The sequence below is a fragment of the Apiospora kogelbergensis genome (genome assembly GCF_038363985.1).
Source record: "Apiospora kogelbergensis strain CBS 113332 chromosome Unknown utg000001l_segment0_segment0, whole genome shotgun sequence".
Taxonomy (NCBI): Eukaryota; Fungi; Ascomycota; class Sordariomycetes; order Amphisphaeriales; family Apiosporaceae; genus Apiospora; species Apiospora kogelbergensis.
Window position 1 is genome coordinate 6646608 of NW_027117418.1, and position 22626 is coordinate 6669233.

The 22626-nt window shown below is 55.0% G+C and overlaps 9 protein-coding genes across 9 annotated transcripts; 6 read left to right on the forward strand and 3 right to left on the reverse strand.

Moving 5' to 3' along the window:
• Positions 1 to 299: 299 nt before the first annotated feature.
• On the forward strand, positions 300 to 2319 carry PG998_002145 (uncharacterized protein; the record flags this gene model as incomplete). Its single annotated transcript, XM_066868963.1, has 5 exons — positions 300 to 626; positions 681 to 814; positions 840 to 1745; positions 1781 to 2165; positions 2197 to 2319. 5 exons carry the CDS (start codon positions 300 to 302, stop codon positions 2317 to 2319), a joined length of 1875 nt encoding a protein of 624 aa, XP_066737378.1.
• Positions 2320 to 4593: 2274 nt separating this feature from the next.
• On the forward strand, positions 4594 to 6442 carry PG998_002146 (carboxylesterase; the record flags this gene model as incomplete). The annotated part of the gene is made up of 2 exons (XM_066868964.1): positions 4594 to 5290; positions 5358 to 6442. 2 exons carry the CDS (start codon positions 4594 to 4596, stop codon positions 6440 to 6442), a joined length of 1782 nt encoding a protein of 593 aa, XP_066737379.1.
• A 464-nt stretch (positions 6443 to 6906) lies between these two features.
• PG998_002147 (uncharacterized protein) lies at positions 6907 to 8301 on the forward strand (the record flags this gene model as incomplete). Its single annotated transcript, XM_066868965.1, has 1 exon — positions 6907 to 8301. The coding sequence occupies one exon, from the start codon at positions 6907 to 6909 to the stop codon at positions 8299 to 8301; it is 1395 nt and encodes a 464-aa protein (XP_066737380.1).
• Positions 8302 to 8805: 504 nt separating this feature from the next.
• Positions 8806 to 9883, forward strand: PG998_002148 (dihydrodipicolinate synthase; the record flags this gene model as incomplete). The annotated part of the gene is made up of 2 exons (XM_066868966.1): positions 8806 to 9273; positions 9362 to 9883. 2 exons carry the CDS (start codon positions 8806 to 8808, stop codon positions 9881 to 9883), a joined length of 990 nt encoding a protein of 329 aa, XP_066737381.1.
• Positions 9884 to 10081: 198 nt separating this feature from the next.
• PG998_002149 (L-lactate dehydrogenase (cytochrome)) lies at positions 10082 to 11884 on the reverse strand (the record flags this gene model as incomplete). Its single annotated transcript, XM_066868967.1, has 5 exons — positions 10082 to 10242; positions 10332 to 10540; positions 10617 to 11077; positions 11180 to 11667; positions 11737 to 11884. The coding sequence occupies 5 exons, from the start codon at positions 11882 to 11884 to the stop codon at positions 10082 to 10084; spliced, it is 1467 nt and encodes a 488-aa protein (XP_066737382.1).
• A 617-nt stretch (positions 11885 to 12501) lies between these two features.
• On the reverse strand, positions 12502 to 13733 carry PG998_002150 (NADP-dependent oxidoreductase domain-containing protein; the record flags this gene model as incomplete). The annotated part of the gene is made up of 4 exons (XM_066868968.1): positions 12502 to 13106; positions 13189 to 13432; positions 13498 to 13648; positions 13720 to 13733. 4 exons carry the CDS (start codon positions 13731 to 13733, stop codon positions 12502 to 12504), a joined length of 1014 nt encoding a protein of 337 aa, XP_066737383.1.
• Positions 13734 to 14336: 603 nt separating this feature from the next.
• PG998_002151 (D-erythronate dehydrogenase) lies at positions 14337 to 15436 on the forward strand (the record flags this gene model as incomplete). The annotated part of the gene is made up of 3 exons (XM_066868969.1): positions 14337 to 14391; positions 14426 to 14714; positions 14779 to 15436. 3 exons carry the CDS (start codon positions 14337 to 14339, stop codon positions 15434 to 15436), a joined length of 1002 nt encoding a protein of 333 aa, XP_066737384.1.
• A 2791-nt stretch (positions 15437 to 18227) lies between these two features.
• PG998_002152 (BNR repeat-like domain-containing protein) lies at positions 18228 to 19394 on the reverse strand (the record flags this gene model as incomplete). Its single annotated transcript, XM_066868970.1, has 1 exon — positions 18228 to 19394. The coding sequence occupies one exon, from the start codon at positions 19392 to 19394 to the stop codon at positions 18228 to 18230; it is 1167 nt and encodes a 388-aa protein (XP_066737385.1).
• Positions 19395 to 20136: 742 nt separating this feature from the next.
• PG998_002153 (uncharacterized protein) lies at positions 20137 to 22545 on the forward strand (the record flags this gene model as incomplete). The annotated part of the gene is made up of 10 exons (XM_066868971.1): positions 20137 to 20296; positions 20430 to 20518; positions 20620 to 20736; positions 20892 to 21055; positions 21109 to 21227; positions 21285 to 21446; positions 21501 to 21772; positions 21836 to 21972; positions 22039 to 22255; positions 22336 to 22545. The coding sequence occupies 10 exons, from the start codon at positions 20137 to 20139 to the stop codon at positions 22543 to 22545; spliced, it is 1647 nt and encodes a 548-aa protein (XP_066737386.1).
• Positions 22546 to 22626: the final 81 nt, after the last annotated feature.

Sequence of the window (22626 nt, forward strand, 5' to 3'; positions counted from 1 at the left end):
TTGCCTTGTTCCCAAGCCGACCATTACTCTCGTTCTCTACCAAGCTCTTTTTATTTTTGGAATTAATATCAAATCACACCTGACCTGCAGTCCTTCTTTACCATTACCGCCTAAGCCTAATTTACCCCCATCAGTATATACCAGCAACGATTCGTCGAACCAATACACCGTCGACCAAAAAAAATATTTTAATCGACCTGTTGAACTTACTATCGCTGTTTCCAACAATCTGGAGTAACTTTTGGGGTCTTGTCAACATCACCAGATATTGAGTGACAGGCACTCCTTCACCATCCATCATGGACATGCAGTACTGCGCGCAGTCGAATTTCGGGCCTGTCTTCAACTTCAGTCATGGGCAGGGAATGCCTATGCAGTACACCGAGGAACAGTATCCCGCCTATCCTGGCTTCCATGGCCTTCAGTATATGTACCATGCACAGCAGGCACGTCACATGGGGTCCGACCGCAACTCTATGAGTGATGGGAAGACGGAATCGAAGCCCCGGTTGTCGAAAGAGGAGGTCGAGAAGCTCGAGAAGGTCTTCCAAGAGAACCCAAAACCGTCCAGCTCGGTCAAGGCCGCATTAGCAGACGGTCTGGGGCTTGAGCGGCCCAGAATTAACGTAAAAGATCCCAATCACCCTCTCGTATAGTCGTGTGGCTTACCATATTTATAGAACTGGTTTCAAAACCGTCGTGCCAAGGCAAAGCAGGAGAGGAAACAGGAGGAATATGAGGCCCGCCGCGCTGCCGAGAAGTCCGTCTCCGAGACCAGCACACCTGAGGGCTCCAGGACCGAGACCTCCGATGCGTTTGACGAAAGCCCCCCACCCGAGCATCCGACTATCATCGGCGCCATTTCCGGACATGAACTCGGCTGTCGATTCTGCCGAGTCCTTTGACGAGGATGATGAGGATGATCAAGCCGACCCTCAGGACGATGAGAACCCTACGCCCAGCTCAGAAGGACTGGAGCCACACTACGCTTCTCACCCCATCAAGATCGACCAAGAAAGTAACACAGTGGATTTGCAATCACCGATGTCGCTTAGTTTCTCACCTCCAGATCAGATGGCGTTCAACTACCCGCACATGACTCAAGATTACACCCAGCAAGGGGCTATCTTCGGCTACAACGGCTTCGTAGCGCAGCCGACACAATCACTGGCATGTGGAATAAACCAAGAAGCCATGCCAGCAAGCCCCGTGGAGGGCTTGTCCCCAGACCAGAATATTGCGAACACTGATTTCCGCACTGGCCTCCGTCTCCAGATGGGAGGAATAAACACAATGCAGCAAGGTTTGCCTCTATGTGACGACGTTTCACCTGTGGAACAGCAGCAATTCGACGACGCGTCGGCAGAATCGACGCAAGGCGCCATGCCATGTTCTGAAAGCATGCCTATGTCCTTAACACCACACATGCACTCGCCACAAGACACGCCTGCTTCGTCGGATTCTTTCAAATCACCACCGCCTCCTGCCAACATTGCTTCGCGCCGTAATATCCCCAGGCCAGCTGCTTTGCAGGTGCGCTCACGTCCGTTTAACTTGCAGAATGGACCCAAGACGTCGATGGACGGCGTCAGGCGGAACGACCCCTCCAGTCCCGCCACTGCCATGCGCAGGATCGCTTCAGCCAGCGGAAACATGCCGGGACGGATCCAGAAGCAGAGTGCAGGTCCACGATCCCCCATGTTCTTCGGTCGAAACACCGAGACATACCTACAGTACCATGCGCGGTCTCCCGCCGGTTCCATGATATCAAATCTTACAGCCGGCGCCCCCCGACGCCAATGACACCTGTTGTGTACAACCAGCAAGGACTACGTGAACCCACAGTTTCTTCCAACTGTTCCGACGACGAGGCGCTCATGCTTGGCGCCCATGCTGGTGCCTTTGGTCTGGGCGCGTCTCTCAAGACACCGCCAGGAACCCCGGGTATGCTAGGAAACTTCACATCCAGCAACCTCGGAGTCCATCCTTTGAGTGCTGGCCTCGACTTCTCCGCCGACCAACCGCTCTTGACTCCTCACTTTCAAAGCGAATTCCCCGACCTGAGCATCCACAACATCCCTAGCTATGTCGAAATGAATGACAACAGCCTTCCATCAACGCCACTGTATCCCAACATGGCTGGCTGTGCTCAGGATTCCCCTTGCGTACGTGGGCGCCGGCCAAGGAAACCAGCAGTTTGACTGGGAGACCAATGAATCGATCAGCTCTTCTAGGTCTTCACCCGGTCAATCTAGATCCAAGCAGATCCACTTCACCCAGAACATGACTCCGCAAGACTACAACTTACAGGAAAACTGACGGGTGTTGCTCGACCACTTCTCCACCGGCCTCTCCGGCGGAGCTTCGCCGCCTTGCGTACAGGCGCAGGCGTGATATGTACAATTAGGTGGCCTCTTCTGCAATTGCATTGGTCCGTTTTTCCAGCGTTTGCATTTCAGCTTCCAAGCGAGTCATTCTGTCGATATAGTAAGACCATACCTGGAATTTCCCTGCTCACCCTACTGCCAACAGGCTATGGGGGGTTCCTTAATGTAATGTATGAGAGCAGATTCATGTGTTGGAACGTCGCGAGATAATTTGATACCCCATATGGTGTAGGGGGTGGAAGGTAGAGGCTGCATGGATTGGAAAGGTGCGATTTGGCAGATAAACCTGTTTGGTTCAGGACGGATCGTCTTTATAACGGTGCCGCGTTCAATACCCAGAAAATGTTTGGCTGCGGCGTCTTGGGATCATGGGATGCGCGCGTATGAATGTCGCGCTTGGGTGGTGGGTATCCGAGAGAAAGTGGGAGGGGATTGTATACACACAATGAGCTGAGAAGTAATCTAGTCGAGTGGACTTTGTATCATGTGTTCGTCAGGCAATGTGACGATGGCCAGGGACGGAAAGAACCGAGACGTGACGTTGAGGTTGCAATGCCATGGGGAGGCAGGCACTTGTATTTGAAGGCAAAGCAAGAGATGGCATTTAATCTGGTCTGACCCAACTATGTGGCTCTCTTCATTCCGACAGCCTGGCCCGTGATGTTTTGGTTGTTTGTTGGCGCGGAACAAACAATCTCGTAGCATGAACGCACATTCCCGAAACTACGGGGAATGGTGGCACCTTGGGAAAGCACTGCAGCGTTGCAGAAGAAATTTGGCCGGGATTTCTTTGGCCGCGTGTTAATGCCATTCCAGCTGAACGCTCTCTATTCTCGCACCTCGGCATCATTTGTTCTCCCGACCCTCTTCTTTCTGTGCACCCGGCATGTCAGTCATTCGACGACACAGCGACTGTCACTCCACACCGGCCGAGATATCTCGATGCTCTTTACTCGGTGCACCCAGAGAGACGATGGGTGTGCCGGAAATGTCCCGACGTCTGACACTCACTCCGCATTGCTTTCCGCTTTGGACCTAGATCTCCCCACAGTAGCTTGCCATTGCATGGCCGTCATCCTAGTCGCAATGCCCCGGGTGTGGGGATGAGGGAGAAAACAAACATGTTCCCGGCACTTTGACCGAAACCCCTTGCCCACCGCTACTCAATGATCATGAGAGACGGGACGAGGTAACAGGAAAGGAGGATCCTCACGTGGTGTCATGGCTCCATTATCAGCGCCTATTTGTGAAGAGATGACAAGAAAAAGGAGAGGGAAAAAGACGAAGGGTGGGGTGGGGGAAAGGCCGCAAGTTGACATCTCGTAGGCCAAGATTCATGATTCAAGTCCGATCAGTTCCTGCTTGGCCTCTTCTTGGCAGGCACACTAGGAGTCGTTGAAAACATGCTGCCCGGCCGACGCCGGTTGTCACGTCCACCCACGTGTCTAAATAAATAGAGGGAGCTTCTGGAGGGAGAGCGTGAGAGAGACAGCAAAGGGGAGGTGATTTGTTTACCCGGCATGCCTGTACCTGTCCTGTATAATGAAGCCAACCTCACCAATCTTGCTCCACGTCCAGGCGCGTGGCATGGCACATGGTCGGGACCCTTTTTCTCCCTCTTTCCTTCTTCCTTTGCTTCTTCCCCACACCCAACGTGGAATCCCCGCACCGAATGCTGCCCCATGGCCGTCCCATAGCCCCCCCTCCGCACTGAAGCCCGACTAGGCTGGCCATATTTGCTACGGAATCACCAGTCTCTTCAGGTCTAAGGGCTAGAAAGGGTAGTTCTTCTTGGCCAGCTGCTCTGCTCTTCCCCACCCGTCCAGTACTTTTCGAGAGAAGGTCCGATTACCTTCCCCTGCGCAGCAAGGTCTATGAGTCGTCGGCCTTGGTGTGTCGCAAGGCTTCCGACTCCGAGGCCAGCCCGGAATTAAAGTGACAGGCATTTGGAGACTTGCCGGTGCGGAGAGAAAGAGATGGTATAGGAGAGATGGTATGCCGTACGTCATGGAGGAGAGTGGCCTGAGCAAGCAAGCGAAAAAGAACGATATGACCATCCAGACAGGGGTTGCAGCGGCAGGATAAATAGGCCATGTCCTCGCCGCCACGAACTGAAGAGAGCTTTGGAAGCCACGCGATCCCAGGGTTCCTTCATTGCCTACCAAATTCCCCAAGCTGAGCACCCAGAGCTGGCTTACCCGTCGTCATGCTTCGCCTATCCCTACTCGCGGCCTTTGGCTGTTCCATCAGCCCGGCCCTCGCCGCTCCTGTTGCTGGTGATGCCGACTCGCCTGTTCCTACTGTCACGGTTAAAAATGGCACATTTTCGGGTATCCACAGCCAGAGCTATAACCAGGACTACTTCCTGGGAATGCCCTACTCCCAGAAGGCTGTGCGCTTCGCCCAGGCCGAGCCGCTCAACAGCACCTGGGAGGGTGTGAAGGAGGCGACTGCCTACCCTCGTCATTGCATCGGCTACGGTGGCGACGAGGTCGGCTACGAACTCTCGGAGGACTGTCTGTACCTCAACGTCGTTCGGCCCGCCGGCATCTCCGAGACGGCCGACCTCCCTGTGGCCGTCTGGATCCACGGCGGCGGCCTGTTCATGGGAGGATCTGCCGACAAGCGATACAACATGAGCTTCATGGTCGAAAGCAGTGTCAAACAGGGCACCCCGATGATCGGTGTCAGCCTGAACTACCGCCTTTCGGCTTTCGGCTTCCTCGCGAGCAAAGAAGCTGTGGATGCCGGTGTTACCAACATAGGTTTCCATGACCAACGCCTGGCCCTGCGCTGGGTCAACGAGAACATCGCCGCCTTTGGTGGTTCGCCTAAGAAGGTGACCATCTTTGGGGAGAGTTCCGGTGCTGAGTCTGTCCATGCCCAGGTTTTCGCCTTCAATGGTAAGTCAGATTGAGATGGGATGAATACGCATAAACCACGCAAAATTAGTATTGACCATCTTTTTAGGACGTGATGATGGTTTGTTCCGAGGCGCCATGGCCCAGTCCGGCTTTGGTCAGAGCATCTTCCGATTCCGTGGTGGCTTCAACGACACGGTGAAGCGCCAGGAGACGTTCGACAGCCTTGTTACGAACGTAACCTCGTGCGCCTCTACCGTGGGCACTGCTGATGCCATTCCCTGTCTTCGAAACGCGCCATTCGAGGAAATCAACCACGCCCTCAACGGTACAATCGCCGGCCCCTGGGCCCCTGCGTTCGATGGCGATTTCTTCGCCGACTACCCTGTCAACCAGCTCAACAACGGCAAATTCCCCAAGATCCCAATTCTGATTGGCGAGAACACGGATGAAGGCTCCGCCTTCGGTGTTGGCAGGGGCCCCAACGGTGGTCCGATCAACACGGACGCCGACTTTGAATGGGCCATCAAGAACGGCCTAGTGGGCTCCCAGGCCGCCGAGGCCTCGGGCAAGTCCATCGACGTCCTGACCTCGGAGTTGATGGCTCTGTACCCCAACATCCAGAGTGTCGGCATCCCATCGATGGCCTCGTGGCCCGAGGTCATCAACGCCTCCACCAAGGGAGTTGAGCAATTGGGTCTGCAGTACCGCCGTGGCTGCGCCCTTTACGGAGACGTTATGATGCACTACGCCCGCCGCCGGGCCAACATCGCCTGGGCCAAGGCCGGCCTCCCCTCGTGGAGCTTCCGCTTTGACGTGACCACGCCCGGCTCGCCCGGCTCGGTCTCGGCCACTCACTTCCAAGAGGTCGCGTACGTCTTCAACAACCTCAACGGCGACGGCTACACCGAGGACCAGAAGCCGTTCCCGGCCGACGCTCCCGGTATCGCCACGAACCGTGACCTCGCTTTCACCATTTCGTCGGCTTGGATTAACTTCGTGACCGGGCTCGACCCCAACGGCGACAACGTGAAGCCCGCGTGGCCCAAGTACGACCTCGCGGCCGGCGGCGGTGCTGGCCAGAACATGGTCTTCGCCGTCGAGGGCGAGGGGTCGCACGTCGAGATTGACGATTACCGCGCCGAGGCCATGAACTGGATGATCGAGAACAGCCTGACTGTCTTCGGCGCCTAAACCGGCGGCGGACGGAGGATTGCTAATGATAGCTGTCGGGATCTAATGTGTACTAAGGCTTCGTTTTGTTGCCATCTACGAGAAAAGACGACATATACATAATTGCTAAAGATAGTCCAACTCTAAATGAAAAAATAATCCCAATGCATACTCCAACACGCTGCCACATGGCCAACCAGTGGTGGTAGGTCCAGGCGGACGGTCATGGCGAAGCTAAAAGTAGATGAGATCGAAGTCAATCTGGCTGGGTAGATCGGCACGACCAAGACACACCAAGACAAGGAAGCCCAGCCGTGATACCCGGACCCGTCGCAGTTGGCGGCTCCAGTATGATGTAACTGTCGACCGTTAAGCCTGCCGCTAACACTGGGGCCGCCTGCCGACGAATACCTAGAATTTCCCCATGTCTTGGATTAGTAGAAGAGTGAAATGCCTTGGAACAGGCCACCTGGTGTGGAATAGGGATGACGAACCTCAAGAACTCCGGCCGGGGGTTGCAGATGGAGAATGAGGCCCTCCCATTCATATCCAACCCGTTTTGTCCACAACTCGTCCGTCGAGACTTCAAGTTCTACCAGCCGCATTGCGACAGACGAGAGATGCTACACCGGAAGAAGAACCACACGGGCGAGAAGGACTCTCCGCCGCCACAGGACGAGCCCCAGCGCCGGCACTTGCCTTTCCGCCTGAGGGTGACGCGCATCACATGGGGCTGGTTTCCTTCAACCATGTCGACGGGAGCGCTGGCGTCGCTGCTTAGCCAGCAGCCCTTCACCTTCCCGGGGCTCACGACCATTGGCAAGGTCGTCTTCCTGCTGGACATGGCCTTGTTCCTGGCCTTCTCGTCCCTCATCGCCGCGCGCTTCGCGCTCAAGCCCCGCGCCATCGTGACCTCGCTGCACCACCCGTCCGAGAGCTTCTTCTTCGGCGCCTGGTGGGTCTCGCTGGCGCTGCTCCTCAACTGCACCGCCGCGTACGGCGTCCCGGGGCTGGGCGGCGCCGACGGGGGCGGCGCGTGGCTGGTCGCGGCGCTGAGGGTCTTGTTCTGGATGTACTTCGCCTGCGCCACCCTCGTCGCCGTCCTGCAGTACTACATCATCTTCCAGACCGAGCACCTGCACGTCAGCGACGCCATGCCCGCCTGGATCCTGCCCGCCTACCCCTTCCTCGTCTCGGGCCCGCTCGCCGCCGTCATCGCCAAGACGCAGCCCGACACCACGGCCGCCCTGCAGATCATCGTGGCCGGGGTCTCGGGCCAGGGGCTCGGCTGGGTGCTGTCGCTGCTCATGTACAGCGTCTACTTCACCCGGCTCATCCGCAGCGACATGCCCGACCCCAGCCTCCGGCCGGGCATGTACGTCTCCGTGGGGCCCGCGGCGTACACGGCGGCGGGCCTGCTGGCGCTGGGCCAGCAGGCACACCTGCAGATGCCGCCCGGGTTCCTGGGCATCACCTCGCTGGCCGTGGGCGACGTCTGGCTCGCCGCGGCGCTGCCCGCGAGCCTGTTCCTCTGGATGGTCGCCATCTGGTTCTCGGGCGTGACGACGATGCACATCGTCCGCGACGCGCGCCGCATGCGCTTCTCGCTGCAGTGGTGGGCCTTCGTGTTCCCCAACGCCGGGCTCGCCATGGCCACGGCGCAGATCGGCAAGGCCTTGAACAGCGACGGCGTCAACGGCGTCGCGTCCGGCCTCACCGTTTTGCTGGTTTGCTTCTGGTTCTTCTGCGCCTTCATGCACGTCCGCGCCGTGTGGCGGCACGACTTGCTACATCCGGGCAGGGACCAGGGCGTCGACGATGTCAACGCGGTGCACGATAGGGCTATAGCAGAAAGCGAGGAGGAAAAGCAGAGTGTGTAGCTGCCGACGAGAATGCAGAAAGCTATAGTAATAGAAACACAGTGCTGCTGGGCAATGATGTGCACGACCTCGCGTATTGATTTGATGATCATATTCTTGCCCGTTCTTCAAGCCAACCTACATGGGCAAGACGCCTTTACGAAGGTGTAACAAAATGTTACCACGGCTATGTCCACGCAACTCACTTCTTTCGCCCCAAGACGCGAAGTGTCGAGAAAACTGGGCTCGGAGAGAATGCCGAGCTGCGTGGTATAAGCTGCTTGTGCGGGGGAAGTGGCCGTGTCTACCGGAAAAGGGGCCCTTCTCCAAATGCCCCGGGGGGGCGGGGTAGCATGCGGAGGGAAAATAGGCACTCATGATGCTGCAGGGGAGGTCAAGGGAATAATATTGAAGAGTAGTACTTACACCTCCCACTGCTTTCGTATCATTCGATTTCGGGAAACAGACGAATTCGTGGAAGGACCCCCCGGAGTTGTCCCTTGTTTCTACCTATCGACTTTCACAATGAGCACCGGTTCGCGGACATCAGAGCCCAAGATGAAGCCCCTCCCTGCGGGGGTCTGGACGCCCGTCATCACCTTGTACGAGGACACGCCCGAGCAGAGCGTGGACCACGACGCCATGTACAAGCACTGCCAGCACCTTGTGCGGTCGGGCATGCACGGCTTGGTGTACCTCGGCACCAACGGCGAGCTGGCGCTGCTGGCGCGCGAGGAGCGGCAGGCGATCCTCCGTAATGCCCGCCGAGCCGTCGCCGACCTGGGCAAGCCCGGCTACCCTATTGTAGCAGGCATCTCGGCCCAGAGCACCGCCGAGACCATGCAGCTGGCCAGGGAGGCGGGCGAGGCGGGCGCAGGTTGGGGGCTGTTGCTGCCCCCGTCGTACTGGGCCAAGGCCTTGTCTACAGAGGCGCTGCTGACGTACTTCCGCGACGTTGCGGATGCGAGTCCGATACCGATCGTAGTGTACAATGTGAGCCGCCTCATTTTCTCCGCGGGTGGCGATCATGGAAAGCCAGGCAAAACTTGTGAGATTGACCGGCTGACTCCCTCCTCGACAGTTCCCGGGCGTCACGTCGGGCGTGGACCTCGACTCGGACCAGCTGGCAGCGCTGGCATCGCACCCCAACATCGTGGCGACGAAGCTGACGTGCGGCAACGTGGGCAAGCTGACGCGGCTGACGTCCAAGTTCGAGCCGGCGCACTTCGGCGTCTACGGCGGCAGCTCCGACTACCTGCTCCCCACGCTGCACGCGGGCGGGCACGGGTGCGTGACGGGGCTCGGCAACGTGTTCCCCCGCGCCACCTCCATGGTGTACGATCTGTGGGCGGCGGGCAAGCTCGACGAGGCCCGCGTTCTGCAGGACAAGGTCGCCAATGCCGAGTGGGCCTGCAAGAAGGGCATCGCGCAGACCAAATACGGCGCCTGGTGGTTCGTGGGGCGCAAGAGCCTCGGCCTGGACGCGAACCTGTTCAACATGCGCAAGCCCTACCTCCCGCTCGGGGAGGAGGCGAAGAAGTGGACGGTCGAGACGATGCAAGTGCTGGAGGCCGCCGAAGATGCCTTGCTGCGTGGCAGTTGAGGGAGCAGGACTTGGGGTTACACGCAATTTGGACTACTGGTTCGTTGGTGCTTATAGAGGATTTACATGATGGACTTGTGTTGAGACATGGCGACTAGAACATAACTGTGAATAGAGCGAAAGGTAGTGACTATCCACGAAGAGACTCGATGGCAAGAATCGGTTGCCTATGTTGTTCTATCTGCGGTGATGCTCTGCTCATAGCTTTGCACGCTCTCGCTGCCCCGGGATGTCCGGGAATTTGTTTGGTGTGCGTATCAGATAATCCACATCCGACGTGTTCAGCAGGTCCGGGCTCGCCTGGCTTAGGTCCGTGATGCCGCAGAGGCGCATCGAGACCTCGATCTCGTCTTTCAAGACTGTGCAGAGGGAGAACGATGTATTGTCAGCGACTTTTCCCCTTTCTCAAGACCGGACTAGGGATAGAAGTCTGCCTGTCTCTACTCACTTTGGGTCAGGTGCTCGGCACCCTCCTGTCCATATACTAGCGAGTACAAATACGGCCGTCCGATGCCGACCGCGGTGGCCCCGAGCGCGATGGCCTTGAGGATGTCGGTCCCGCGCTCGAAGCCGCCGTCGACGTAGACTTCGAGCTTGGTGAAAATCTCCGGGCAGCGCATGCGTAGCTCCAGAAGGTTCAGGATAGCCGGTTGCGACCTTGGTGCATAGTAACGCTTTCTGTCAGTCGAGCCTTTGTCTTTCCACACGTCGGAAAAGGGGCAACAAAACTCACGTGTCCAGGGACCGTCCCCCATGGTTGCTCAACATGATCCCATCGACACCGTACTCGGCAGCCATGCGCGCATCTGCGACGCTCTGCACGCCCTTGAGAACCACTGGCAATCCCGATGTGCGCTTGATCCAAGCGATGTCGTCCCAGATCAAGCTCTTTTCAATGTACTGGGCCATCAGCCGTCCCAGCCCGCCGCCCTTTTTGTCATTGGCCGACGTGGCGCCCGAGATGGCCGACCGCACCGTCGTGGCCGCCGCGACGCGCTCGTCGGCCTCGCGTTTCCCCGGGACGGGCGCGTCCACCGTCACGAAGACGGCCTTGATCCCGGCCCCAGCCAGACTGCGCAGCAGCTCCGTCGTTTTGTCTCGCTCTGCGTTGACGTACAGCTGGAAGAAGAAGGGCTGCCCCGGGTCGCCGGACTCGACGATGCTGCCAAGGGGATACGAGGCGTTGCTGGAAATCTGTTTGGGCGACAGCTCTGTCAGCTTCTGGTCTTCGTGTATACATATCCATACCATATCTACGCTGTACTTTTTTGGGATCCAGGCTCTCCACCGACTTACACACTGGATGATCCCCTCTAATGCTGATGCTCTTGCCAGGGCTAGCTCGCCGTCTGGGTGGGCTAACCGGGCCATGGCGGCGGGACTGACGAAGAAAGGCGCGGAGCTACTGAGGCCGAGAATTCTGCTCTTGAAGTTGACGTGCTTGACGTCACGCAGAATCCGGGGTTGTATCATGATTCTGCGCAGGAGCGCCTTGTTTTGAGTATGCGTGATGAGATCCGTGGCGGCGCTCGAGTAGAAGGCCCATGTCTTGGGGGACAGGGCCTCGCTGGCCAACTTCTCGAAGTCGGCGGCGCTGATCAGAGAGAACAACGGCGGATGTCCTGTTTCGGGACATGTCGAGATGGCTTTATTGTCGTGCTCCTGCTGCGCTTCCTGCAGCACACCCTTGAACTTGTCGACGGGCAGGTTTGCCTCCAATATGCCCGGCGCATGAACCTCGTCATATATTCTCGTGGCGTTGGTTCCGGCACATTGGAGAAGGACTTCACGGGTTCGTTAGTCTCGGCAGCAGCCTTTTTCCATCCGATAGCAGCGAAATCGGGTCAACTCACTGTCCGCTCCGCCGGGATGTTTGTCAACGAAATCGGTCAGATCCCATACTTTTTGATGAACAGCCAGCCAGCAGTCGTCTTTGGTGTTGTGGCGATGGAGTTCAGACGAGGAGACCTGAACAGGTTGTGGTGAGGTCGAGGTCTCCATGGCTGCTCCTATCCTCGGTGTCAGCGGCGAAGACTGTGGATGGTATAGTTCAGTCCTCAGCGCGTCGTCTATGACCCGGACACAGAACACAGAAATGTATACTCAGCCCTGGACTATACCATAAGGAACTCCGGCATGCCGTTGGACCATATTCATTGGTCCGGGAATAAAACACATTCCAAAACACCCCATAGGCGGAAAAGCAAGCTCCACTGCAGCTACTGCTGGGCCAGAGTACTGGCCAGAGACAAGAGGTCTTACTTCCCCCCCCGATCGGCTTTCTCGCCGATCTCCACATCCGTCCTCCACCATGGGTGAAACCCCAGTCTTCGGACTTCCCCGCCTATCATGGTGCTGGGCACGATCCCAGAGATCAAGTGTCTACCTTAGACTCCAAGCAGGTTAGTAGACTGATCTATCTCCTGCGTCTGCTGTTGAACTAGTACGCTCCATGGGGCTTTGCGTCTGGTCGTGCTGTGATATGCTGCACCGTTGACACCCGGTACTTTAAGAATCTCCCTTAGCTGGGAAAGCCAAATCTTCCCGATTCACGAGTGCACCACTTTACAGAGCTGGATATGCTTTGGGGGAGAATGCATTGTTATTACTAGACAGAGTTACATGCCTTCGACATTCCGGGGTCGGTACCCGGCCTCGAGGAACTTGCAGTCTTCGTCCGTGAGCTGAACCTTGAGAGCCTCGATGGTCTCTTTGATCCTCTTCTCGCTGCTGAGCCCGACGATGGGCCAGCAGCCCTGCCGCAGGACCCACGCCGTGGCGACGAGGGCCATGCTGATACCTTTCTCCTTGGCCACCTTCTCGACGGCGTCTACTATCTCTATGTTTGCGTCGGCGAACCATTTTTTGGTCTTGACGTCCGATTGGCTGCGCACGCTCTCGCCGGCAGCCGCCGCCGACTGGGGCTTGGCCAGCATTCCCCTGGCCAGGGGGCTCCAGGGGATGATGCCGACGCCGGTGGTGCGGCAAAAAGGCAGCATCTCGCGCTCCTCCTCGCGGTACAGCAGGTTGTAAAAGGGCTGCATGCTGACGAACTCGGTCCAGCCGTGCAATCGCGCCGTGTACTGCAGCCGAGCGAACTCCCACGCGTACATGGACGAGGCGCCCAGGTAGCGCACCTTGCCCGACTGGACCACCTCGTGTAGGGCGCGCATGATCTCTTCGGGGGTCGTCTCGCGATCCAGGCGGTGGAGTTGGAGGACGTCTAGGGACGATCGGGATCAGCAAATGAACAGACACGCATAGACCCATCTGCAAAAGCGCTCTGCGGGGTGTCACGGGCTTACCAATATAGTCGGTTTGCAATCGCTCGAGGCACTTGTCGACCGCCTCGAAGATGTGCTTTCGGCTCAGACCCATTTGGTTCACCAGAGGGCCGTCGTTGATCGACGCCGGCCTTGAGTCGTCATCCATAACCGGGTTGAAGATCTTGGTCATGATGACCACTTTGCTGCGGGGGATGTTGAACTTCTTGAGTGCCTTTCCAACGACAACTTCGCTCTTCCCGTTGCTATATGTGTCCGCCGTGTCCTAGAAGAGATACTCATTCAGCAGATGGTTCAAGCATTGGGGGTCAAAGGGGTGCAACCACTCACCCATGTGTTAATGCCGTGGTCATATGCTGCCTTGATCACCTGAAGACTCTCCTCTTCGTCTAATACCCAGGGGCTGCCTTCCCATGTTGACGATCCGAAGGTCATGCACCCGAGTATGATCTTGGAGACCTTGAGGCCGCTGTTCCCTAAGCTGTGTGGGCGAGATTAGGCGCTCGAAAGAGAAATCATGGTTAAAGGCGATGTGTAGCCTTAGAAACGTACCGAGTGTACTCCATGATCAGACTATATGGGTGAATCTGAAAGCAAGAAGGTGATGTCGAATAGTCTGAGTCTTGTTGTTAATCTGCAACGAGTCTTGCTACCTATATCGGCAATGTAAAATGCCTCTTCAACTCGGAGAAAAACCAGGAATCTATTTGAACCAGTGATGTTCTGGCGGGTTTCTCTCTCTCAAATTACATGTGAAGCTGCGCAGACCACATCCCCATACTTTCGGAGGCATGGCACTATTCCAAGTTTTGGAGATGGGGTTTTGGGGTATGCAGTGTGTATACATCGTACATCGGCTTTCTCTCCGTGATGCTCGAAAACTGGTCTTATTGGCCGAGATGGCGTCCTCTGTCCCGTTTCGGCAAGTTGGATCCGCTGTCGGTGTTCTATCCCTCTGCGAGCATGGGCGCGGGGTAGTTGGGGGTCCTCGGGATTGACTCGCCCGCCGCTTCTCCATAGCCGTGACGATGCATATCGCCGTCGCTCCGTTTCAATGCCGCAGCATACACCGAACATTGGCAGGGGTCTTCTCACAATATACATCACATCCACCCATGCAGGCAGGACCATCGCTAAGTTTGGCACGTCTCGGCATCTTCGTAGAAAACATGTCTAAACAGCAACACGTTCTCGTCACTGGCGCTGGCAAGTACACTCGAGCTCGTACATGAAAACCTCCTTTGCCAGCGACTAACAGTTGGCACAACAGCCGGGTTCATCGGTCAACTCCTAGCGGCCGCCCTACTTGAGTCGTCGGCCGAACTTCAATTGACCCTGACGGATGTCATTGAGCCTCCCATCCCTTCTGCTGTTGCGCAACACGCAACCCGAATTACCACAACCCAAAGCGACTTGACTGACACGCAAGCCATATCCTCTTTACTTTCCACACGATTCACCGCCGTCTATCTTCTCCATGGCCTCATGTCAGGGGCCGCCGAAGCTCAGTATGAGCTCGGCTGGAAGGTTAACTGGGAGAGCCACCGGTAAGCCCGACTGTCCCCTCAGGTGATTTCTCCAACCAGCAGCGCCCCTAACAATTGTTGATAGAGCCATACTGGATCACCTAAGGATCCACAATCCGGGAGTCGTAACTATTTTTACAAGCTCTCTCGCAGTCTACGGCCCGGCGTCGCCAAAAGAGGTGACTACCGAGATGACTGGTCCGATGCCGATGACGAACTATGGATCCCAGAAGTTGATGGTAGAAACCTACTTGAACAACCTCTCCCGGAAACGGCTAATTGATGGGCGCATTGTGCGGCTCCCGACCGTAATCGTACGACCGGGAGCCCCGTCTGCCGCGGCAAGCTCGTTTGCTAGCGGGATTGTCCGCGAGCCCCTGAAGGGAGAACGAAGTGCGCTCCCGGTCCCACGGGACTTGGAGATGTGGGTTTGCAGTCCGCAAACCGTGGTTAAGAACCTCGTGCTTGTCAAAGATGTTGAAGATTATGTGTTTGGCATCACGAGATCCGTGAATCTCCCGGGAATCAAAGTGACGGTACAGGACATACTGGATGCTTTGGAGGCTGTGGGAGGAAAGGAAGCAATTAGTCTCATCGACGAGTCCCCCGATCCTAAAGTCAGCGGAATCGTGGAGACTTGGCCGGCCAACTTCAACACAAGTTATGCCAAAGGGCTCGGTATGCAACCAGATGTGCCCTTGGTCGATACCGTAAGAGCCTTTGCCGATAGTTTGAAACTCTGATGTAATTTATTGTTCGATGTTCTTGAAGCTTTTCTGTGTACGAGGGCTGATGGAAGCCGATATATGTAAGTTGCCTTGCCGAAGAAGCACAGAGTGTCGTCAGAGGGTGGTATATCAGAAAAAGGTCGGGCTTAGATCGGCTGTATCGAATACCGAAGGACCTCCACCCAGGAACATCAAGTGAGAGGCACCCATGGTGACATTGTAATCCGTGACAAAGTTCGGGTCCATGTCCGAAAACATGTTATCACCAGCAGCCGCGGGCGGATAGAGGTGCGTATTGGGTTCCGACAAACTTGGATCTGGCCGATGGTTGGTCGTCATGTTATTTTGCAGTGCCATGACTACTTTGTCTAGCCCATCCGCCATTAGATTCATGAGATGAAACTTGCCAACCAGAGTTGATCGGTAGAGTGCCGCTAATCGAGAGGTCAAGTCGATCACCAGTGATTTTTCGATGAGCTGGTCTCCGTGGACCGTAGCCAGCTTCGCAAGAAACATACATGTGTAGCCAGTCATTGAGTGCATGTACGACGGCATCCCCACCAAAGCTGGTTGGATCTCTGGATCTGAAATCAGTACATTCACTGTGTTTGTCGCAGCAGCTACTGCTGACGCTGCTGAATCCAGGAAATGTGCTGGTATGGAGGAGTCGTGTAGCCCCCCTAAAGACATGCGAATACAGAATGAGCTTTGCATAATGGTAGTGAAGAGTAACCCCCTTCCTTGGGAACCCGCCGATTTTTCCATGGTGCTCTGCCTCGGGTCAGCTCATACTAATCGGTAGAAAACAGTAATCGCACATACGTATGATGGCCGATGACCATCTGGCCAACCATTGGTCTAGCTGCCTGGAGAAGCTGGAGATTTGCATCATGTAGACCTTTGAGATAGGTTCTCCATTGTCTGGCCCGAAAAGCTCGCGAATACTATGTAGGATGTTGAGTAAGGAGACTTGACTGGCCAGGCGGTTGTCTTCTTCATTGGTAGCGGCGCATTCGATAAACTCTTCCCATCCTTGCACCGTATAGTCGTCGCGTATCACCGGGGACCGCCCAAATAGCGTCGAGAGGTGCTGATCGGAGATGTACAGAATGTACCAGATGCGTATGTAGTCCAAAGCGTCATGGTTCCCTTCCGAAATTACACGCCGGTAAAGACCTGATATGTTAAACTCGGATGCGCGTCTGATAGCATGACCCGAGAGGATCCAACTTATGTCCGACAGCCAGTAAGCGCCAATACTAAGGGCTCGAAGATAGTCTCTGTCGATCTGGCGCTGGAACATGGAGCTAGCAACTAGTCGCCTAAACTCTTTACTGCACACGCCGTAAATCACATTGCTCTGGGGGTCATGCTGGGCCGCCACTGTGAGTATACAGGCTGCGAGAATCCGGGAGCTTCTGCGCAGTCCATCGAGGGTCTTATGGCGACCGCCAATGCCGTACATGAAATGGTCGAGATGGTTCATGTAGAGGTTGAACAGCCGTTGGGCATCTTCCACAGACAGTTGCCCCTTGGAGATGAAATCGTCTATGACCAATGACTGCTCGTCCATGTGGCTGGCATCGGTATCGTCCGGTGACCGAAGGGCGCTCAGTTTGGTCAAATGATACACGGATTGAATAGGCGCTTTCGGGAGATCGTTGATATCTGCGGGAGATAGTCGTGGCGAGTTGTCGCACGACGGGCCGATCTCGTGAGGTTCCTCGGCAGCTGGAGTCTGTAACATTTGTCTCGTGCTTTGGAGTGGCCCAAGTGAAGGATGGTTCATAGTTCTGAGCACTCGTTGCAATCCGGAATGCAACATCTCTAGATCCTGTACTATAGCTTCGTTCGTCCTAGGCCCAAGATTAGCTATCGGGGTAAGTAGATCAGTTCCATGTGTACTTGCTGTGATCTTTCGCTGATTAATGTCTGCAAACTCTTGTTGAGCACACAACCCTGACGAGGAGAGTCAGAAACAATATAATACGAGCGAATCCCCCCAAGCGAAATGCAGTGGTCGTACCAAATTCTTCTCAATGCATCTTCTGCATCGCTTCTGATTCTGGCCCATCACACACTTGATCTAACAGCGACCAGTTAGAGCTTTCTTGGTTGGGATGATACGGCTTCCACGGTACCTTGTGCTTCCTACAAGAAGCGCATGCTGTAATGTAAGGTCAATTCGCGTCCACGCTGCATGCACTCGACTATTTGAAATACACGTACCTTTAATCTTGCGGGATATCATGGGTATGTGGTTTGTGGTGCCATCGCTGTTACTATAGTGTTCCGTAGCCTGCGCGGTCGTGGCAGTTCCATGGCGGTTTCGCGGCGGTGGCGACTGCTGGACGGTGCCGAATAGCGAGACAGGAGAGTGATCTAACCCGTCGGCTTCCATCCCGGAGCCCTCGTGGTTGGCTTGTTCCCAGGAGCGCTTCGACATGTCTTCTTCATGATGCGACGTTGGTAAACCAGGTCGACTGCGTTGGAACCAGTTTGTTAGATTCTGGGTTGGAAGAGGGATTGAAGCGGCAAGATTCGGGCCATTCCCCCCGTTGTCGCAGGCCCTTGCCTACACCCCAGGCAGGCACCCCAAGCCAGCCCCGTAGCGAGAGGATGCGGGGGTTCTGGTCTGGGGAAGAACCCGCGAGTTTAGGGATCCTTGGTAGTGGAGGAATAGCCACCTCCACTATTGACGCACTATTTAAACCTACTACGGTCGGGGCAATCACGCACAAGAGCTCGACTTGAGTAGGACTTCTTTGTTGTATTGAAGTACGTATGGATTGTGAAGTGTCGAGGACTAACCTCCGCGGACGAAAACCTCCACATCTTCTACGTGAGCATATTTGATATTCTGGCGATGGAACGTAAAAGCAATATGTATGCTCTTCCCGCACGATTCCCTCTCGACAAAGATGCTAGGATAGCTCAACTCCCGATTGGATCGCTCCTTGGAGTTATTAGTCATACAGAACCCGTCACCATCTTCAAGCACCCTGTATTGCCACGTTTGACCCTCGTCCTCGGACAGGCCGACCGACAGCGCCTTTCGTGGAGTGCCCCATATGGCCGTTTTGCCATCAACCCCCGGCTGATTTGCCCGCGTATCGTCGGCCGGCGTGATGTCGTCGTACAGGCCTTCTCTTCGCTGCATGTCTGCCGAGGCGCTCGAATCGTTGAATACGATGACCAGATTACCGTTGGGAAGAGCTGCTGCGCAGATGCCCGAGTTCGGATTTGGTAGCGTGGTCTTTGTCGGCGGCTCCCAGTTGAGGCCGTCGTTGGATGTGGAACGGTAAATGTGGTCGGCCCAGCGACTCCGGAAGAAGGCGACATATGACTGCCTTTTCGGTAGTGCCACAATATTCATGTGGACACATCCAGTCGATCCAGGCACGCTCTTTTCCAACCATGTTGTGCCGCCATCACTGGTGTACATGACTGCTGATACATCATCGCTGCCGATCCAGCGGAAGCCCGGCGGCACGCGGCAGTAGAAGATAGGGAGCACCCAAGTCCCGTTGGGGAGCACGACGAGCGGTTGGCGAACAAACGCGCCCTTTTTGCCGGGGAAAGGCTCGAATGCTTCGGACCATACCTGCCCTCCGTCTTTTGACGTTCGCGCTAAGATGGCCGCCTCGTCTTGGTTGCCTGCGGGCTGTGCAGTGTGGAATAGCCAAAGAGTTTCTGTCGCTGGGTCGCGGAATAAGATGGGGTTCTGGCAGCTTCGGCCCTCATCCGAGGAGATCTTAGTCGGGGTTGCCCACGAAGAAGACCCAGGTTGCAGGCGAGACTGATAAATCGATATGTCGGAACAACCTTCTTGAGTCCCTCCAAACCAGACGCAGAGCAGTGTTCGGTCGGGAAGTTCAAGTAGGTTGGATGCATGGCACTGTACTGTCGCCGCTTCTATATGGTCGACCCGTCCAATACCCGGCTTGGACTTGGAAATCAATGGCGTGGTCATGTTGATTTGATGAACGGGTCCTCTCGGTGTCTAGGGACACTTGATGACTATGATACTTGGAGTGACAGCCCATAGATATCCGAGAAATATAGCAGTGTTGCGAGCACGGCCTTCTCCTGAGGGTTAAGCAGAGCCAACCAGATATCTCACAACTTATTATTTCGAGCTAATATAATCAGACAACATGAACCCCGGCATCTTCAACAAGAAAAAGGACCTTGCGTATCTGCATTCTCTCCGAAGCCCCCCTCACTACCCTGCTGTGCTAGCCAGCTGCCATGTTCCAGTGTATGCGGGGAACAGCCTGACTAGCATGACAATGGTGATCTCGGTCTTCTCTCCGACGCATGCCATCACCAAGTCGGCCCAAAATGAAGTCCCACAAGGATGCAACCAAGCCTTCTTTTCCCCGCAAAGTAATGTGTCCACCGGCATTCAGAACATGGTAAGCGAAATCTGGGGTACTCCAAATATGGGGGAAACTGGATCTCGTATATTTTTCCTGGGGAGAAGTCCCCGGATATCTACGAGGGAGTGTGCTAAGGGGTGTCCAAGCCTGTCAATACAATACAAGCTACTACAAGCATATCTGAACCCTCAACTTCCGCCGGTATAACACAGGTATACTCACCATCTCCCTAGTTCTGCCGTGTCATCTTTTTAGACCCTCCTCGTTACTATTCTGTTTCAAGGATTTGCAGAAGCAGACCTTACTCTAGCAATAACAGGTTCAACATTGAGAATGGGCGGTGGTACTTCGATCTGGGCAAGCCCTGAGTGGCGATCGGATCCCAGGGAGATCTTCAATGGGAAGATATACTACCTGACTGCGTCCGTCGCCTTTGCTGGCTGCGCTTACGGGTTCGACCAGGGGAATATCGGAGGAGTCTTGACCCTGAAGAGTGAGTCGCCATCTGTGGTCCATCGGCAAAGCATTGCGCACATAAATTTCCTTGACAACACTCAACGCCAATAGATTTCGTGTTACCGCATCGAAAGTACCTGCTGGAGAACATACTGACCTTCGGGTTACAGGTTTCCGACATGCATTTGGCCTTGACGCCATGAGCAAGGAGGATGCGGACCACCGAGGTGAGAAACCCATGAGTGAACTCATGCGACATGTATCATACTAACATAGTTATTAGCCGGTAACATTGCCGCAATGCGTATGCCGATTTCACTCCTACCCCTGATCGAGAATGATTCGCTGATATGATAATAGTGGCTGCTGGGGGTTCTGCTGGAGCACTGCTGGCTGCACCTTGCGCTGACTTCCTCGGTCGAAAAAAAGAGTATGATCATGTACGGATTGCTGTTTATCATTGGCGCTGCTATGCAGGTAAGTACAGTATTTTTCAATGCTTTTATGGCCACACAGAGGCCCATCATTTTGTGTCCCTCCCGCCGTTCGACCATTGCGTGCATTGAGACGCATTTCCGCCAGACTCGAGGCTCTTACGGTGCATATATCTATACTGACATTTTATCATCTAGGAAATCGCCGATCTTGGTGTATTTTATGCCGGAAGACTGATCGCTGGGCTAGCTATAGGGGCTACCAGTATGCTGGCACCGCAATATCTGGGAGAAAACTCACCCAAGAGCGTTCGCGGCAGTTTGACAACCTCTTATAACCTCTGCATTGTCCTGTCTCTTTGGTACGTATACTAAAGCACGTCTTCGTCCTTCCGGGTTTTCTAACCTCTTATAGTCTAGCCTTTTGGGTCAATTATGGCATCTCGCTTTGGCCCTCTTCAAGTGACTTGCAGTGGAAGCTGGCCCTCGCCATTCAAATCATCCCCGGAGGTTGCATGTTCTTAATGATGTTCTGTAGGTTACTATATTAGTAAACTCTCACATGATGGGAAGTACTGACTCAATCTGCAGTTGTTATCGATACCCCAAGAGGCCTAATATCGCGAGGCAAGCGAGAACTCGGCCTCAAGAACCTATGCGAGCTGCGAAATCTCCCGGCAGAGCACCCGTATGTTCACCAAGAGTTTAGCGAGATCTGCGCACAGGTCGACGCAGAACAGGAATTAAGCAAAGGTAAGCCAAATAGCCTCTCTGCACATCATTAGATTTCTAACGACTGTCCCCCAGGCACAAACTACTGGATTGTCATGAAAGAAATATTCACAGTCCGCTCCAACACGCGTCGCTTCTTCCTTGCCACGACACTGTTTGTCTTCCATAAGTTCACGGGTACCGACAGCCTCAACTACTTCGCGCCGGAGATTTTCCAGATGATTGGCGTGAAGGCAGGGTCGCTCTCTCTACTGACCACTGGTGTCTACGGGCTTGTGAAACTTGCCACGATCATCGTGTATGTGACGGTCATTGTCGATCGCGTAGGCAGAAGGAAGCCACTGCTGGTAAGACACTGGTTGTTGTGCCTGGTGTTTTGGTGATTGCTTGTATATTGACACTCTATGCAGATTGGCGCCGCCCTCCAGGCTACGGCAATGTTGTATATTGCACTTTACGTCAAATTCGCACAGCCTGACTCAACGGGCGGGACTCCTGCTGGCGGTATTGTTGGTATCATTTGGATATACATCTATGCGTTTGGCTGGTATGTTTGCGAGCTTTCCATGGCATAGACCTATCGAGAAAGGCCTACTAATACCGAAGTGAACAGGTCGTTCGGTCACAGTGTGGCTCCTTACATCACCGCAGCGGAAATATTCCCAGCTAGGATCCGATCATTTTCGATGTCCTGTTGTTTCTTCATTAACTGGATCGTGGACTACGGCATCACCAAGGCCACGCCCATCATGATGACTAAACTCGGATGGGGCACATTCCTTCTATATGCTATCCTTACCTACATCGGCTGCGTATTCATCTTCTTCTGCGTAAGTGGGCTCACATGAAATAAGACCGGTCTTGTTACGGCACTGCAGGGACATATGCTAACGTGGAAGGAACTGCATAGTTTCCGGAGTTCAAGGGACGATCCATAGAGTCAATGGATGATCTGTTCCAAAACTCCATCTGGACCATGTGGCGCCATGCGTATCCAACCGAGGAAGACAAGGTCCGGCATGATGTTCAGGACCAGGCAGTCCAGATGGCCAAGGACGAGGAGGCCGGGCTTGACAAGAAAGACAATGAGGCGACCGTAGTACATAAAGAGAGTCGATGAGTTGGTATTAGCTATGTGTATTTGGAACCAACCAATGCTTTTATATTTACTCTCAATTGACATCTATCGATGTTGCAGTGT